Below are 17976 nucleotides of genomic sequence, written 5' to 3' on the forward strand. Positions count from 1 at the left end.
TATTTCACAGCAAAACTCTGAAGAGTAGCCAGATGCTTACAGGAGCATCAGATTACTACAGGTCTGTCTTTTAGAAACTGTTTTATGAATTCAGACAGACATCCGATTTGTTCTTGTGCTCCTGTTTTTGGGTGCTGCTTCTAGACAGCCTAGCTTTTCATTGCCCTTGTCTATTACAAAGTATCTAGTGTACAAATTTTAGTGTTTGTATAGTCAACAATTTAATCAGCCCTAAATAACCCAGCTGCCTCTTCCACTTCTCACTTCATGTTGTTTGTAAACAAAAAGCCAGAAGCAGAAAATACATCTCTAATCAGATCTCAGCTCTCTTGTCTTTGTAGATACTGCATACATGTTCATGTACCCATATACTGCCCTGTATTAAACAAGAGAAGTGAAGGTGTCCAAAAGCCATCACTATTGGGCGTTTGTGGGAATAGAGATTATTTTTTTTCTTTATTGGTTATCTTCTTTAACAGCAGACTAAGGAGGGGAAAAGTGTTTTCATGAATGCAGTCATTTTAGTATTGATTTTAATCATAATACTATTTAGTCTTTAATTTCTGTTTTGTTGATATGAAGAGAGGAGTCTGAAACAAAAACTTGTATTTAAGAACTGACATTGGGTAAAGTTTGGCTCTGCTGTGGATTCAGACTTTAGAGTGGACACTGCTCTGAAGGTTTTCATGAACCACAGTAACAATGGAGTTAATAATGTGACTCGTTCATTTCTTAGGAAAGATCCAGCTGGCAACATACAGATCAGATTCCCCTTGCAGGCTGGTTCTGCTGGCTCAGAGGAAAAGGGAATGGGTGCAAAGGCAGCATACTCTGCCCTAATAGCTGAATGCTTTTGGTGCAGATGTTCTTGGCCAGTCATTTCTAAGTTAGAAGGACGCACTCCCACATCCACAGAGGCCTATGAAAGTGTGCTTTTGTACTATCACAATTCTAGGATTGGCAGTATCTTCTAAAATGAGTGAACCAGGGCTGATTTTGAGAGATGCAATGCCCATCTCCTATTATTTTAACTGAAATTCCAGTAATAAATTTGAGAGCCCCTTTCTGAAGTAAGTAGGAAAAAGAGGCTGTCCAGGACTAAAATTAGAAACTAGGAATAAGTCTTGATTCCTTTGCTTTTCTTTTTCTATAGGCAAGGAGAAATTCTTTTCATAAACTTTAAAAAAGACCTTGTATTCACCAAATTGAGAAGTATTAATTGTTTTAAGAGCAAATACTCTGTGGATTATATATTCCTAATAGGATATCATTTTTAGCTGACAGGTGGCATTAGAAATCCTCTGTGGGTAACATGAAACGTCGTACAATAGCTAAGGGCCAGTGCTTATTCACACTTTTCTTACCAGCAAGTAGGTTTGACCTTAAAATTAAACTCTTTCAGAATGAGTTTATATTTTGGATTATGTCAGTTCAGTATTTTTAAAAACTAAAGGCTGGATTACAACACACAGAACCTTCTCTGCAGTTGGAATTGATTATCCCCATGGCTGGCTGTAGAAGAAAAAGGCCATGGACTTGAAGGGCATAGAAGACAAAACTATTTTCATTGTCCTTAATAGCTCTTCTCCCAGTCAGATTTGATACACACTGGTAGGGTCTATGCAACACTTTTCTACTTCTGTCTTTTGTGCAGTATTAAGTATTTACTAAATCTGGGGGTTTCAGTCTCCAAGACAATCAGCTGACATTTTCTTTTCATATATAATTCAAAGGTTAATGCTGTTTTTTTACTGTATTTGTTTAAACTTTTGTAACCCTTGAGAGAAGGCACGGGGGACTTTCCATTGATAGCTTACTTCACCTCTAACAGTATAAAATACATTTGAAAATTTAAATTGGCAAGAGCCACTGTACAAAGAGGGTACCTGTCAACATTTCCAGAAAATGATGACTTTCCTCTCTTAAATAAAATTGACTAGAAAATGCATTTTTCAAATTTGTTTTGTTTCTGCATGGCAGTTATAAACAGGCAGTTTAAGCTATAGTATACATAATATGTAAGGAACTTTAAATGCTTGTGAAGTATGGAAATAGGCACAGTATCAAAGACAGGAGGACAATCAAAATACTGTTACTACTTGTGTCTACTTTCATGATTATCTGACACTTGTCTGATCAACAAGCATAAAATACTAACTCTCCTATTAAACTACATTTCTTAACCACATAAGCACATAAAGGATGAAAAATCATTTTCTTTTTTCGGTTTTCTTGGCAGCGGGGGGGGTGTTGGTTTGGTTTGGTTTTTTAGTGAAAGGTTAAGTTTATAGCATATCCTACATAAGTTCCTGAGAAGGGGTAAAAGGAGAAACAGGGAGAAAAGTCACTTTATGCTTGTATTTAGAGCTAGTATGAGATTTGGGGTCCTTGGTTGTTGTGACTGTGTAGAACTAGTGCTGACTTTTACCAACCTTAGTTATCTGGCTTTCCCTGGCATTCAGAGATGAGCTAAGGGAAGCTGTAACTTCATCTGAAGAGAGATGTCTTCCTATTTTCTCTTCCTCTGAGCTTTGCAGTTAAGACCTGTTGGTGCATTATACCAGCTGAATACTTAGGCTCTAACTTTGTAAAGATCAAAAACATACACTTAATCTTACACGCTTTGAACAATGTCACTGAAGTCAGTAGGACTACGGTTAATACCCAGAGGTCGACGTGTCTGAGTCTTTGTAGGGCTGTAATTTTAATCAGTAAATGCCTTAGAACAGAGGTCTTAATAGAGGTTGTCCAGTGACTCTTGTAAGGGGGTTGAAGCTGCCAGTTGTTATGGCAGGGTAAACAATTAGTAAGGATAATGTATGTATCAACAAGATACTTCTGGTCAGAAATTAAATACAGCTATATATGGCAAAATAAAAACATATACTTAGGATCTTGATGAATGACTGAAAGCAGTTAAGGTACCATGTTCTAATGAGTTTCCATTCACCATCTGAGCCACAGGAAGTACACTTGCCGACAGCCCCTGCAATGCACATATACGTCCCTCACTGCAGACATGATGTGTTAGCTTGACATGGCTGCAGCTAATAGATTTCCATTTCCAGTTTCAGTGGGCAAGGAGCATGCATCCAGTCACTTAATTCAGCTGACAGGTAGTAACTTGTTATGCCATGCTAACTCAAGTCATGTGCAATCGTTTGATCATGTCCTCAAATATTCTGTGCATGTTTCTTTGTATCTCCTATTGCTATTGATTATTTTTATCTTGTTCAAGCTTCACACAAGGCTGAGAGAAGAACATGAAATAAAATGATATGGATAAACAAGTAACTGTAAAGTAAGCTTCGCTGTGCATTTACCGTATATCAGCTGCTATTCTGACTAAAAGCGCAACCTGCCTGAACCGTATCTTCCATTGAATAACTGTCCTGGTTTCAGCTGGGATAGAGTTAATTGTCTTCCTAGTAGCTAGTACAGTGCTATGTTTTTGAGCTAGGTATGAGAAGAATGTTGATAACACTGATGTTTTCAGTTGTTGCTAAGTAGTGTTTAGTCTCAAGTCAAGGATTTTTCAGCTTCTGATGCCCAGCCAGCAAGAAGGCTGGAGGGACACAAGAAGTTGGGAGGGCACACAGCCAGGGTAGCTGACCCAAACTGGCCAACGGGGTATTCCATACCGTGTGATGTCACATCTAGTATATAATATAAACTGGGGGGAGTGGGGGTGGGGGGATCGCCGCTCAGGGACTAACTGGGTGTCGATGGGCAGGTGGTGAGCAATTGCACTGTGCATCATTTGTATATTCCAATCCTTTTCTTATTGCTGTTGTCATTTTATTAGTGTTATAATTATCATTATTAGTTTCTTCTTTTCTGTTCTATTAAACCGTTCTTATCTCAACCCACGAGCTTTACTTCTTTTCCCGATTTTCTCCCCCATCCCACTGGGTGGGGGGAAGTGAGTGAGCGGCTGCGTGGTGCTTAGCTGCTGGCTGGGGTTAAACCACGACAATAATATATGCACAGGGAGAACTGCCTGCACATATCAGTCTGCAGTTGCTTACTGTCCAATGGAAACTGTTCATGTGCCTTAAAATAGTCTGCCAAGGTCCATTCAGTAAAAAATTTTTCAGTGCTTGTGTTTAGGGCTAGACTGTGGATAGTCATCAACAAAGTACATATTAACAAACAAAAAAAGGATATAGAATTTACAAATTTAAGAGTTACGTTATGTCTGTTCTGTTTATTTTCTTCCCCCAGATTTGTAAGAGCAAAGCTAAGGAATCCCAGCAGTATTATCACAGCCTATCTATCCGGCAAAGTCTAGCTATCAACTTTAACATCCAACAGGACTGTGGCCATTTCCTTGCTGAAGTGCCAGTTCGTCTCCTTCCATGGGAGGATGCCGATGCACCAGAGGTGGAAGAAGAAGAGCGGGAAGAAGTAGAGAAAGAGCCAGAGCAAAAGAACAGAGACGCTCCTTCCAATACAGAGGCTTCACAGAAAGACAGCTCAAGCAACCAGGGGACCATCAGCAAGCCACGCAGCCGTGTTGTGGTCATCACGCGGGAGGTCCCATACTTAACAGTGGCCGACTTTGTGCGAGAATCTGCGCCCCGCCATGCAAAAAGCCCAGATTTATATGAGAGGCAGGTCTGTCTACTCCTTTTACAGCTGTGTTTGGGCCTGGAGCACCTGAAACCCTATCATATCACACACTGTGATCTGCGGTTAGAGAACCTGCTGCTGGTTCATTCCAGACCAGGAGGCAGCCCTCTGATCTCTGAGTCCATGGAACCCAGTCCCAACACTGCTTGCCCAGCCAGATTAATAGTGAGCAATTTCTCCCAGGCCAAGCAGAAGAGTCATATGGTGGATCCTGAGGTCCTACGGGATCAGTCCCGCCTGGCTCCAGAAATCATCACTGCAACGCAGTACAAAAAGTGTGATGAGTTCCAGACTGGCATCCTCATCTATGAAATGCTGCACTTACCCAATCCCTTTGATGAGAATCCAGAGCTGAAGGAGAAGGAGTACACTCGTGCTGATCTCCCCAAGATTCCCTGCCGTTCCCTCTACTCTCAAGGGCTTCAACAGCTTGCCAGCTGCCTGCTGAATCCCAACCCTTCAGAGAGGATCTTGATATCAGAAGCCAAGGGAATCCTTCAGTGTTTGCTTTGGGGTCCACGTGAGGACTTGTTCCATGCTCTAAGTACATCTTCCAACCCCTCGCGGAGAGATGCTGTACTTCAGAACTGGCTGGATATAAAAAGGACGCTGCTGATGATCAAGTTTGCAGAGAAATCTTTGGACAGGGACTGCGGAGTTATTCTAGAAGACTGGCTTTGTTGTCAATATCTGGCTTTTGCCACTATAGACTCACTTCATCGCATTGTGAGAATCATGCAGCAGCACTAGTTTGCAGAGCCTGTTGCTTTTCATGAAGCACCCCCCACCTCCACCCCAGCCCTCACTTCAGCCTGCCCTAGGGCTCACACTTTGTACAAGTGTTAAAAAATAGCCTAGATATCAAAGCCAGCAACTCTGAGCAAACAGGTTCTAATTGGAGAAAATGCATCATATACCCAAAATGACAGAAACTTTACGTTTTTGCCAGGCCTGTTAGGGATTGATTATATATACATGACTGCATTTGGATCAGACAGTATGTAACTTGATTAATATCTGGCTGAAAAGGAGAGCAAACTTTGATACCACTATTCCTAGCGCTGCAGTAAACAAATTGCCCTCCTCTTCTGGGTACTTTCTGTCATTTCCGTATGTAGCATTGGTTGGTGAAAAGCAGTGACCGTAAGCGGAGACGGATTAGTTGTAAGTGTGAGATGAATGATCCACCATGCCACAAAACACTCATTTGCATCTATTCCACATACCGTGCAAAATTATCTCTCAGCTTAGTCAGTCCCCGCTGAAGCGGGCTGGACTCCTCCTTCCTTTGGTCTCAACCAGTCAGATTCTGATCTTTCTCTTACACTTCATGCCTTCTTTTTTTCCTGCCCAGATGTGGTTGTCCTGCTGACTGTGGCAACTGTCAGCGGGCAGTAAGCATCTGTGTTCAGGCCTCTTCCCTCCTTCTCTGCCTCTGACTCACTGCCTGCCCATATCCTTTCTAACCACGGATCTCTGATTTCAACAATGCTGCCTTAATCAGACCATTACCCTTAGCTTAAGACCTCTGCATTAAAAAGCAGAATATGCACGCTTTGTCTATCCCATTTCCTACATGACATTCACCAGTCTGGACTGCTGATGTACTGTAGCTATAACCACGTTTATACAAGAACAATACAACACATGGTAGGCAATTGAAATTCCCCTTCCATCGCAAAAGGTACTAAAGCCTGACTTGAAATGGATAGGATGTACATAACCTTCTCTGACAATCACTGCTATGAATCGGGGATGAAAATAACAGCCACCTCTTCGGTTTTATTTTGGTCTGCTCTTGTCACTTGTGCCATATTGCAAAGTGGGACTGAAATTGGCTCTGCTGGTATGTTGGCAGGAGATAGAAATGTTTAGAGCTTGTCTTGTGTGTAGCTAACAGGCCACATGGAGACACTTTTGCTGCAGACAACAGTTCTCTGAAGGGTAAAAACAAGGGGGCAAAAACACTGTTGTTTAATTATTGAGGGAGCTGTTAAGTTTGGCAGCCACAACTAACAGTACTGTGATCCATTTTTCCCACAGCGGTGTTTGGCTGTGTATCTCTTGTCTGTTGTAACTAGTGTTTTCCAATGTTGCTATAGACAACACCTCAAACATGGAATGTTGTCAGAATAGCTCAAAGAGCATTGCAGACAGAGTTTTGGACTAGAGCAGGAATTAGGATTAAAGAGACAGAATTTTTAAAAACTCAACCTGAAGGAGCTTTTTCACTTTTAGAGGCCGCTGCTGACTTCCTTCCCTGACCTAACGGCCGTTTCGTATGGAACCTCTGCAGTTGTACAGACGGTATCTTTGCTCAGTATTGCTAGGCTCTGAATTGTTTCCTGAATCGCTCTGAAGAATTGATCTGGATGCAGGGGAAAATGTGATACTGAATATTCTGACCCGGGTGATGGAAATCAGACAGCCCTAGTTATGAGCCTGTGCTTCTCTCCTATGGATCTATGTGCAATTCTTGTATGTATTTTTTAAAGCTGTACGTTACAGTGTTCACTTTACACACCAGCCTTTACCTGATGCTAGATCTGCAGCCCCTTCCTTTACTTTCCTGGCACATAAATGCACATATATCTATGTGTTCTTTTTATGGATTGATGTTTCATTTTAATTGCTAAAACTGTGAGGAATCAATTCACTTCAGCCTTGAAACAAATAGCCACTTTATACAGCATATGCATGCTTGGACCAGATGCACGGAAACTGAACAAACAGTCCTGCAGGCTTAAAGTCAGCAAAACTAGCTCTGGATCCACACCATACATTTGGAGGGGTTGAAATGTCTGTATTATTCTTCTCTGGCATCTATCAGAGCTAAGCTGAATAGTGTGTGGAAGCCTACATCGATTGTGCCGTAGTATAGACTGTCTTTGTGACCTTTCTAAAGATTTTTTTTTTTGAAACTTCTGATTATTATTCTTTTGTTTGATTCACCTGTATCAGTGAAGGATCAGGCAAGGATAAGGATAATGTATTTTAATGTGATATATATTTTTTCTTTCTCTCTTTGGCAAAAAGGTTAGGATGGCAGCGTTGATGCAGAAAACGAGGACAGTGCATTAAAAGCCCAAGTGCAATGTATGTAGTTGAGGTACTTCCACTACATCAGGAAAGAAAGTTTCTACATTGCTGCTGAGCAGCTCGTAGAAAAACCTTTACAAAGAATCACACACACATTCAATGCAGCCCTGCTTTATCTGGACACAGGAGGGCAATGCTCTCATAGCTTAAATATACCAAGCATGACAAGTCACTTGCATACTATCTACTAGCTATTAGTCACAATGTGTTGAGCTACAAGTAGGGCTTCTTGTTCACTGTGGTCTGGTTTTGTGTTTGTTTTGTAATGCATGTGCGCACATAACTTCTCACCTAACTCATATAGGCCGTATGAGCAACTCTTGGACCACTTGCCGTTGCAGTGGGCTCATTTCTTGAAGCTGGTAGGTGTTTCCGTGTTAAAGGACACATGTTCTCAGTGTCACTTTCATGTCAAAACGCACATGCAAAGTTGAATTTTGAATGTTTTACAACCATACATATTTAATGCAGCTGGTCCGAAGCCTTTGTATCTCTAGCTATCTAATTTCAGTTTGTATCTTTTGTGATGAACCAATACTCATTTTAGCTCTGCAGTATAATCAAGCATGGATAGATGTTCACTACCAATCTCTTTCTTGTGCAGCACTGGGTAAACTTTAGCAATTTGTAATGTTGTGTGTTTTTTTTCTTTAAAAAAGAAAGAATGGTCAAAGTAGTCGGAACACAATCTGGCCTGAGCTATTCCTTGGGGAGCCTGAGGCTGACTTTGCAGATATGCCCATAACTGATGATTGTAACTGCGTTTCTGGAGGTTCTCCATCCCGGCAACAGATTGTGCCACATAAATATACAAGAATGTATACATTAAACTGATTGTAAACAAATCCTAAGAATGCTACAGCATAATTGCTAAGCAAAAGGAAAAAAACCCGCTCTGTTTGTAACTGGGATCCTGTGTATGACAGGAACAAAACCCCTGGCTGTGCATGTTATAACTTACTTGAATATGTGCACAGATCTTGAATTATTTTTTAGCAATGTCGCACTTTCAGTTGAGCTCAAGAAATAGGAAGAGCTGCAAATCTAAGATAACAGTATTGACTGTAAATATATATTTTTCTATTAATAAAAGCTGTCATTCAAATATTTTTAACATGAACTCTAAAGATTTTTCCAGTGGAAACTAATTTCTGGAAAAATCAAATGCTTGTTTGAAGAATTATGATGAGTGGTTTCTGATCCTATTAGAGCCATTAAAAACCTCTCTAATGTTACAGAGAGAGCACAGTGATTGGATTCACTATGTTTAGTGCCTTGTCAAGAAACTAAAATGTAGCTGGTCAGTTGTTTGAAATCTTATTCTAATAGCCCTAGAAATAATACTGCCCACACTAAGATGCAAAAGACTTCACAAAATTAAATGCTGTACTTTGTATGATACTGAGTTATCTATTCAATGAGATTTGGTTTTGGAGTTTATGTGAACAAGTTCCTTTAAGTTGCTTGTAGTACAGCACAAACCTGAAGTAACAAAATTGTGGGCTTTCACATTTGGGATCTGCACAGGGAGAATAATAGTGGATAACAAGTCAATTGGTCTAGACTGACCACAGCATCAGAAGAAGCCTATTGCTTTGACAATCTACTGCAGACACAACTTCTAGGAGATGAGGAATCTGATTAGTCTGAAAGAAGCAGTGAAGGTAAGATGTGCTGCTCCTGCTGTAGGTAGTGGATGTGCTGCACACCATACTCTGTGGTGTGAAATGCAGACCTCTGTTAAAACAGGAGTTCTAAAAAACTAGTCCTGAGATATTATGGAAAATGGTTTTGGTTTGTATTTCTGAAATGGGAATTACTTATTCAATAATTATCTTTCAAACCTCAGATATGATCCAGTCAATATGCATGACCAGGTGAATATAAAGAGAATCTACTAGTAAAAACTTGCCTACAAATTTTCAGGAATGAGGGAATCCAGAATTTTATTCTGGAGCCTCTGGAATGTCCAAATGTAGAAGTCTGGTCTCACATCAATATTCAGATACAATGAAATCAATAACTCAAGCCAGGGTATCATGCTGCTGGCCCATAGACAAGAATGCATGTAGCATTTACAGAAGTGTTCCACCTTAAATCTTTTATGCTCCACACATCCCGGCAGCACCCACAGGGTATGAATGGATTATCTTGACATTTTAACACATGGGAATTCCCACATACTAGAGAGAAAAATATATTCTTTAAATAAATCACATGTTTGTTAGGGTTCAGCTACTTGGAGAATTTATTCAGCAGCTTCACACTGTAGGTCCTTAACTTTAGCATGTAAAAGTAGTATTTCCTGCTGAAATAAAATGTATCTGTTTCTTAATTCTTGTGCTGAGATGCCCTACCTAAATTAATTTTTTTTGTTTGTAATAGCAATTAAATTCATATGTAAATAAAAATTAAATAGTCCTGTTTATTTAAATCAGTTGTAACTTTTCTGAGGGATGCAATGGAAACTGAATCAGACCTTTTAATGCACTTTCCTTTCCCCAAATAGGAATTAAGCTGTTTCTCTGTAGAAAAAGTACATGACCTTTATTCCCTGCATGACTAGGCCACCTATTTTACTCTGATTTTGCAAATGTAGTGTTGGTTCTGCTAAAACTCCTGTAAAACCTAAAGCACACTCACAGCCCTTCAGTCCATGTAAAGAGAGATGTGATGATGATTTAGTTACGCAGTAAGATAACATCAAAGTAGTGCAGAATAGAATTTTAAATACCTCTATAAAAATACACCTGTGGAAATATTCTGTAAATAATCATCTGGATTCCAAACACTTCAAGGGAAGAATAAACAAGAAATACTTTTCAGAAGAAATCCTGGGGAGAAATTTCTTTAGGGCACCTTCAACTCCAAAAGGAGGAGCAAGTCTTTCCCACTGCTGTGTTGCAGAGAATTTCTAAGTAGACTTTTGTATGGATTTTATTATTCACCTGGATGCAGTATTAGAAGGATGGTGATTTTGAATAGGTGTAGAATGTAATTTAAATAATTTCCTGTAAGTCTCCTTGCATTGGTGCTCCACTCAGCATTTAGTTGGAAACCACAGAATGCTTTCAGATCAAGCAAAGTTGCCAGTGAGAAATGAAGTACTCAACTTACCTGTACATAAGCATTTTACCACTCTACAGAATTTGAGAATTTGGTCTGTACTTCAGACTATAAAGACTTTTTTTTTCCATAAATCCAAGGGGAAGATTTCAGGGATTAAGAAGAGGTTGGAACTTTTTTTATATGGAGGAAATATTTGTTCATATATCTATATATACATACATATATATATGAGTGCGTGTGGGCATGTTTTAATATATATGTATGTATATGAATTTTTGTATCCCAAAAGTATTCTTTGCCCCTTTTTGCTTGAAAATATATATATTATATATTGTATATATAATATATATTTAAGAGTGTGTAAATTTGAATATAGTCATTTCATAAGTAACATCTCTTCAAAAATTACTCAAAACTGTTTCTTTGTCCTTTGGCTTGTTGGTATTAGAAGGTTTTGCAGTTGAAATCCTTGGGTTTTTTTCTTTTAAAACTTAATTATGCTGAGCATTTAAGAAGATGTTCTTGTTTTTAATAAAAGGGGGAAATTTATTTTTAAATTAGGGATTCCAAAATTGATGGACTTTTATAAATGGGATTTCTTTAAATGCCTTGAATAAGGGATTTTTTTTTTTTTTTTTTTCAACTCCATTCTTGTAGGTAATTTGTATTTGGAATTCCTGGTTGCATTGCTTTATCTGGTGCTTCATATTGATATTTACACATTTTTATATAAATAAGTATATAAACTTCAAGCCTTCCTTTGTGATCAGGGGCAGTTACACTCTGGTTTGCTGTGGTACTTTGCTGTGTACTCTGTGGCATTCATGTTACTGTGTAAATAAACTAGTTTTATTACACTCAAAATCAAACTTGCAGTTGTCTCATTTTTTCTCTCTTCCTAGGCAATTAGACAAAAATGTGTATTTCTGAGGAAAATGCATGTGACAGGTCCAGCAAAAGGTTTTACTGCAAGAATAGCTGGCTGCTTTGCAGCAGCAGCTAGTGTGCAGGCATGGCAGATACAAGCCTCGGTTGACAAGACTGATGCTCAGCACCTCCAGCCAAGCCACCACAGTGGCTGGGCATCCCAGCTGCAGGAATTGCCAGTGTTTGGGACACTGTGCCACCTCCCATCTCTGGTGTTCTCCCCAGAAATCTCACGATGGCTGGCACTATTTTGGCTCCATCTGGACAAGTGGCAGCGGCAGCCCAAAAATAAACTGGCCACAAGCAGCTGCTGTTGATTGAAGCAGTGTCTTGTAAGGCTTTCTTGGAGAGAAGTGACTTGACGCATTAATGAAAACAGAGACAGCCTCATGTCCACACTGGGGCAACTGTTATCACTAAAGGAGCTGAGCCAAAGTTAGCAGTTTCCCTAGTGTGGACAGGGCTTAGATGACCTGCTGTGAAGGAGTAAAATGACTCTTAAATCAAATTTTTATATGCTGTGACAAAGCAGGATGCCTCTAAGGCAGTCGTCTGCAGTGGAATTCATTTTGTGTCTGATCCATTACCTTGAAGCATACAGCCTGATGGAGGGTCTGTGAAAAACAGATGGGATAATATGCATCTTCCATGATCATGCAGGCACACTTCAGTGGCAGTGAGATCAAACAGCTCAATTTCGTACCCAGATTTGATAGGCAGCAATGGTGGCTGCAGATGCTAATTTATTAGCGTAGAACAGATGACGCTGTATACATCAGAACAATGCTGTGCTTCTGCATGACAATCACACTGCTCACAAATACTCTTTAAAACAAAACAAAGCAAAAAAACCAAACGAAAAACCCAAAAGCAGCACCCTGAGGGCTCTACTCTTCCCACAGTTACAGTGGCTTTGCACAGGTATGTCATCAATTTCAATGTGATCAGAATTTGTCTAAAGTGTAACTACTACAGGCCTTTCATATTTATTCCTTGGACACTGTTTCAAAGCCTTTCAAAAACAGTTTAAGCTATTGTCCTCATCCTTTTTAAAAATACAAAGCTAACTGACTCCAGAGGTGTCAGTAAATATGCCTGACAGATATTTTCGCTTTGCCAGAGTAATCCCTGTTCACTTCAACAAAGTGCCGTGGACTTAGCTAAACAGTTAGATTATGCCATTTGTCAGTGGCAATCACTGCTCTGGAGGGAAAAAGAGATGCAAAAATAGACTGAAACCATGTCAAGACATGATAATTATACTAGTTTAACTAAAAATCTGTTAGAAATTAATTTAGTTATGTCAGTGTAAACTCTCTTGTGGGTGTCCTTAAGCAGCCGCGGTCTGGCATTCTCATTTCGCCTTGTGCCAGACATTAAGGCAAGCGAAGCAACAGACATCTAGTTTCAGCTGATGCAAGAATGTATCAGGTTTTTCACCAGCTCAGGAATTCACCTTACAGTAAACAGGCCCTAAGGATCTACGTTCAGCTACATGATAAACCTTTATTTTCTAGAAAATCTCCATGCATCGCTTGAGCCCTGCAGGCTGCTTCTTTTGCCCAAGTCAGTGAGCTTCTGTGCTGCCATATATGAATCACGACATTCTCCTTACCCAGCAGTGGTTTTAACCAGAATCTGATAGAAGCAGCTAGCTCACAAGACAAACTGTTCAAGTTGAACATTTGCCACAATCTATCCTGCAGAGAAAAGCTGTAGTTTCAATTCTGAGCTAAGACTCATAGCTCTGTAGAGAAAAATATGCATTAAAACACCATGTTGGGCCTTCAGATCTACTGCACTTCACTTGGTACTGCTGCTGCTATCTCAGGATGCAACACTAGAGCCTGGTGCTTAGCCCATCCACTTGGAAGATGGAGGTAGGCTTCTTGCTATCAGTTCAACACTTTCAAATAGGCACAAAAGTCACTGTCTGGCAAACAGACACTGGGGGAGCCACTGGGAGGGCAGTTTGGAGACTGAAGCAGATTCGCGTGTACCAAGTCAGACAACTCAAAATTGTAGCTATCGAATGTGCATTTCCTATTAGCACCTCCTGCTCTCACCCCATTGTTTTCCTGTCATTAAGGTGTTATTTTTGTCACGTTGCAGCTGGCAGAGTCAGGACATGCACAGAAGTGGACACTGGAAGTAAGTGACAGTCATTTGAGGTAAAGCCACAGAGTTCTCTACTACATGTTATACTCCAGAAGGAGAAGGAATGGGAATGGGAATGGGGAGGCTTACTGCAAAGGTATTTATCAATGTCTGTTCTTTTTGATACCAGCCAGTAGCCCCTGTTCAACAAATTATTTTACAGGTGCTGGGATGTGCTGTGTCACTGGCATCACCCAAAGCACCTGGTTTGGCACCCTGGGGTGGGAGAGAGCCCACAGCACCATGTTGGCATTTAGAGACAGAACAGTCCCAGGGACAGCACCTATCTGCGGCAGGGCAGGGGGCAGTTACAGATCTAATGTCAGATGCTAGGTTTTGCTTGATTTCATTGGAGTCTTAATGGTCCAGAATAACTGCAGTGAACAGTAGAAGATTAACCTTAAAAAACATGAAATCCCTGCAGTTTATCTGTAAGAAGCAAGCTATTAACTTTGCACCTCTCCAAAGTGCAAAAGGACATAAATGTACTTCTAAAGAAAACGGAGAATTAAATCAAGATAATAAAATTCTCCTGGTTCCTACATGGGCACTAAATTTAAATCAAGTTACTGTTGGAAATGGGCCAGTAGTCTGCTCATGTACAGCCACTACCTCAACCTTCAAAAGAAAAGAACACCCCATAACCTGTAAGCCAGTCATGCAGCTTCTCTTGCCCAGGGAAGAAAGTCTCCTTTCAAACTTTTTCCATTTATATTACAGGAAAAAAGGTTTATGCTCTGCCATATTAATACTCCAGCTTACATATCTGTGTTTGTACGGGAGTTACTGCTAAAGCTGCAATCACAGGACACAAGGGTGTACTTTGGGTTCAAACAAGAAGGAGCAACAGGATGTCGGATGATGTTGGGATACCACATGAGAAATTTTTTTAATGGCATTAGTAATAAATGTTTTAATACCATCCACTGCTTCATAAAACCCAGACCCAAAGCTTCACCATCACTGATCCTTTTGCAGCAGTGAACCACTCAAATCATCTCCCTGTGGCATGAAGCATTTCTCCCCATGCGTATCATCACCTTGAAGGCTTCAACACCTCCTTCCATAGAAACTTCAGCACACAGTCCTACTCTTTTCATTGCTGTGAGTAAGACATTTTTTGTTTGTATGTTTTTGAGGTGATATGGCTTGAACTGAAGGACTAGGAGTAAGAGTATCAGTATTCTGTAGAAATGTCAGAACATATTTCACCTCCAGCCCATCAGCACCCTATTTGCTTGTCCTGGGCAGACATCTGCATGCATAAAGCCTTGACTTTTGAAAATTCTGCATGTTCATATTAGACTGTTTAGTTTATTTTTTTCATTAGGAATTAGTCTGTGTTCATCCGACTCAAAATTTCCTTTGCTGTTTTTGTCTGCTTTTTCACATAATTCAAATCCATCTGGAGTCTTTTACAACCTTCTGGAATTTATGCTAATCTTGAACAGATTTCGCTTTGTGATTAATCACTTTTTCCTGCAAATCAGCAATCAGAAACACTGAACTAAGACTAGTTCTTGGACACAGTTGTATGTCTTCTCTAAAGAATTTGTTCTTGTTACAGAATTTTTGTTCTCTATCCACAACTGAAAGGGTTTTCTTTTTTTCCACTCACCAAAAGTAAAATACAAATACAGTGTGAGTTCTGTGCTGATCCTAAAGCACTTTACAAGGATTGCATAATTCCTATGTCACAGATTCAGGCACTGATGCACAGCATGGCAAAGGAATGTGTTTAAGGACATAGCCAGCCATCTGAGGGGAAAAGTATGCAAGAATCCAGGGCCCATTCAACTAAACCATTTCCTACAGTATTTCTATTTACATGCTATTCACCACTGACTCACAGCTGTCCACTTAGACTTGGGAGTCTCCATCAATTAAATCTATCACAGAATGATTTTTATAGAATTATAAATTAATTTTGTTAATTTTAATAATAGTTGCTCGAACAAGAAAGTAACAAGATTACACTGCCTCTAAAAAGAAAGGAATTCAAAGCTATACCACTGGAGCAGCAGATCAAGCTGCTCTGACACCCATTTCAGCTCCAACATATATGTACATTGAGACTAGCGTCCTCTGCCACTGCACCATCCTCTTCTGTCTCCCAGTGCGGTGTCAATACCTCTGTTTCGCAGGAGACAACTCTGCCTTGGAGCACTTCTCCTGCCTGGACCAGCCCTGTTCCCCAGCATTGCTGAGCAGCCTTTCTTACAAGGACGTCATGGGGAATGAGCCTCATTAACATGAACAGTAGTCCAGCGGTCAACTGCCTTGGCACACCATCAGAAATGTGTGTATCTGTGCGTTTCTTAAGTCCCAAATCTGCTACATTATTATGCTGATGACTTTAAGCAGTCTTTACTGCAAGCTTCAAAGGCCCTTGTGTGATTAGCACATACAGTTCATATTACTCCCCAGAGGAGCGTGGTCCCTTCTGAGATGGTGTATGATACCTTTCATCACCACATCAGTGTAAAATACACTGAATAGAGCTTCAGTGAGAGCACTGGGAACTTAGGCAGAGAGCAATGGCATATTGGAACATGTCAGGACACTGTGTAAACTTTCTTTTTGCTATTGGGTAACTTGCAAAACAGCAAACTGGCAAGGCTCTTTCTTCTGCTTCAGTCAAAAGGCAGACTCTTTAACAGCTTGGGATCCCTCATACTGTGCTGGGTATCATTCCAATACTGATATACTGGAAAAATGCCATCTGTTGAGCAGCAGACCATGGGCTCCATTCAGCCTGATCACTCAGGCATCGGGAGCAGTCACAGGGGAGGCAGGTGGAAAATAACCACTACAAGTCTCCTCTGGAGCTACTGGCTGACCAGAAGGGCTGTCATTACAGCAGTATTGCAAATTTGCTGAGAAAAGATAGTGGACAATAAACTACCTACTTCAGATGCATTCCCAAGTCGGTATTTGTAAGAAAACAAGAAAGATGCAGCAGTCCCCTCAAAGTAAGTCCCTGTCAGGCTCTGTCAAGCACTGCCAGATCTGGCAGCCCTACAGCTGGCAGTTCTCAGTCTCCAGAAACTGTGGACGTTGTGACACAAGTCAGCCAGGGGCAATTGGAGAACTGGCCAGTGAGCCTGACTGGTAGCTTCCCCACAAGCTGGTATGAAGCAATTGCAGAGCTGCTCCACATTTCTCCATGTATGACCTGGATTTAGCTCTGCATGAGAAGTTTTCTTGCCAGCCCGGACTCCTGCCCTGGCCCAGGACTCTGCCAGGTAGTACATTCTTCCCAGACAATACACTGGACAACAAGACGAGTGGCTTTCCCATAAAAAGGCTACTGGGCAGGCAAATGGTGTCTACCTACAGTCAGAAAGAGAAGGTTGCAAATGATGCAGCCAGAGTTCAGTGGAGCTATGCCAGCTTATACCACTAAGCATCTAACCTATAAATCCCATTAGTAAGTTTAAATAAGGCTAAGAGGAAATGATGTTAGATTTACCATAGACCTCATTCTTTCTGGAGTTCTGTCAATACTCTCCCTGCTGGGCTGAGCCTGTTGCCCATGGCTGACACCACTGGCTGTGCATCTTGGAGGCTTGTACCAATAACAGTCACTGGCAAAAATAACTTTTCCATAATATTTCCTTTAATATTGTGTGTCTTTGTAAGGCGCTCTTCTTTTCTCTTCTCTTTTTCCTCTTTCTCTTTTTATTTTTTCTCCTTTGATTCTTTTCCAAATCTTCCCTGTTAGTTATTAACTAAATGCCAACTCACTGCGTATTTGGTAATCAGATTATCTGCTAATACCTGCCTAAAGCAGTCAACATTGATTAAAAGAAAGGGTGGCCATTATGTTATTTTTAATACAAATGATTTAGGTCCTGAGGCTGAGATTGAATTAAAGGAGAGATCAAATTAACGAGGGATTGAATTAAATTAGAAACATCTGATTGCAATATTTCCTACATCTCCAAACTGCCAAGAGAAGACAGCGGTATGGCTGTGAATTTATGTTATCCCATGAAAAGGTATGAAGAACAGCTTGCTTTAACCGCATCTGGGAAGTGGGCCTTATCATGGATATAGTTAGATAAGTGCTCAAAATCTGCAGCAATTTTG

The 17976-nt window shown here is 40.4% G+C and overlaps 1 protein-coding gene across 7 annotated transcripts in view; it reads left to right on the forward strand.

Annotated features, from left to right (window-relative positions):
- PEAK1 (pseudopodium enriched atypical kinase 1) overlaps positions 1–11664 on the forward strand; it is a 124884-nt gene extending 113220 nt beyond the window's left edge. For all 7 annotated transcript variants that reach the window (XM_041123250.1, XM_030016348.2, XM_030016347.2 and 4 more), the window contains one exon: positions 4225–11664. In XM_041123250.1, the coding sequence (XP_040979184.1) occupies positions 4225–5382 (1158 nt within the window). In that variant the 3' untranslated portion in view covers positions 5383–11664. The remainder of the gene's footprint in view (positions 1–4224) is intronic.
- The last annotated feature ends 6312 nt before the right edge of the window (positions 11665–17976 follow it).

Source organism: Aquila chrysaetos, chromosome 5 (assembly GCF_900496995.4).
Source record: "Aquila chrysaetos chrysaetos chromosome 5, bAquChr1.4, whole genome shotgun sequence".
Taxonomy (NCBI): Eukaryota; Metazoa; Chordata; class Aves; order Accipitriformes; family Accipitridae; genus Aquila; species Aquila chrysaetos.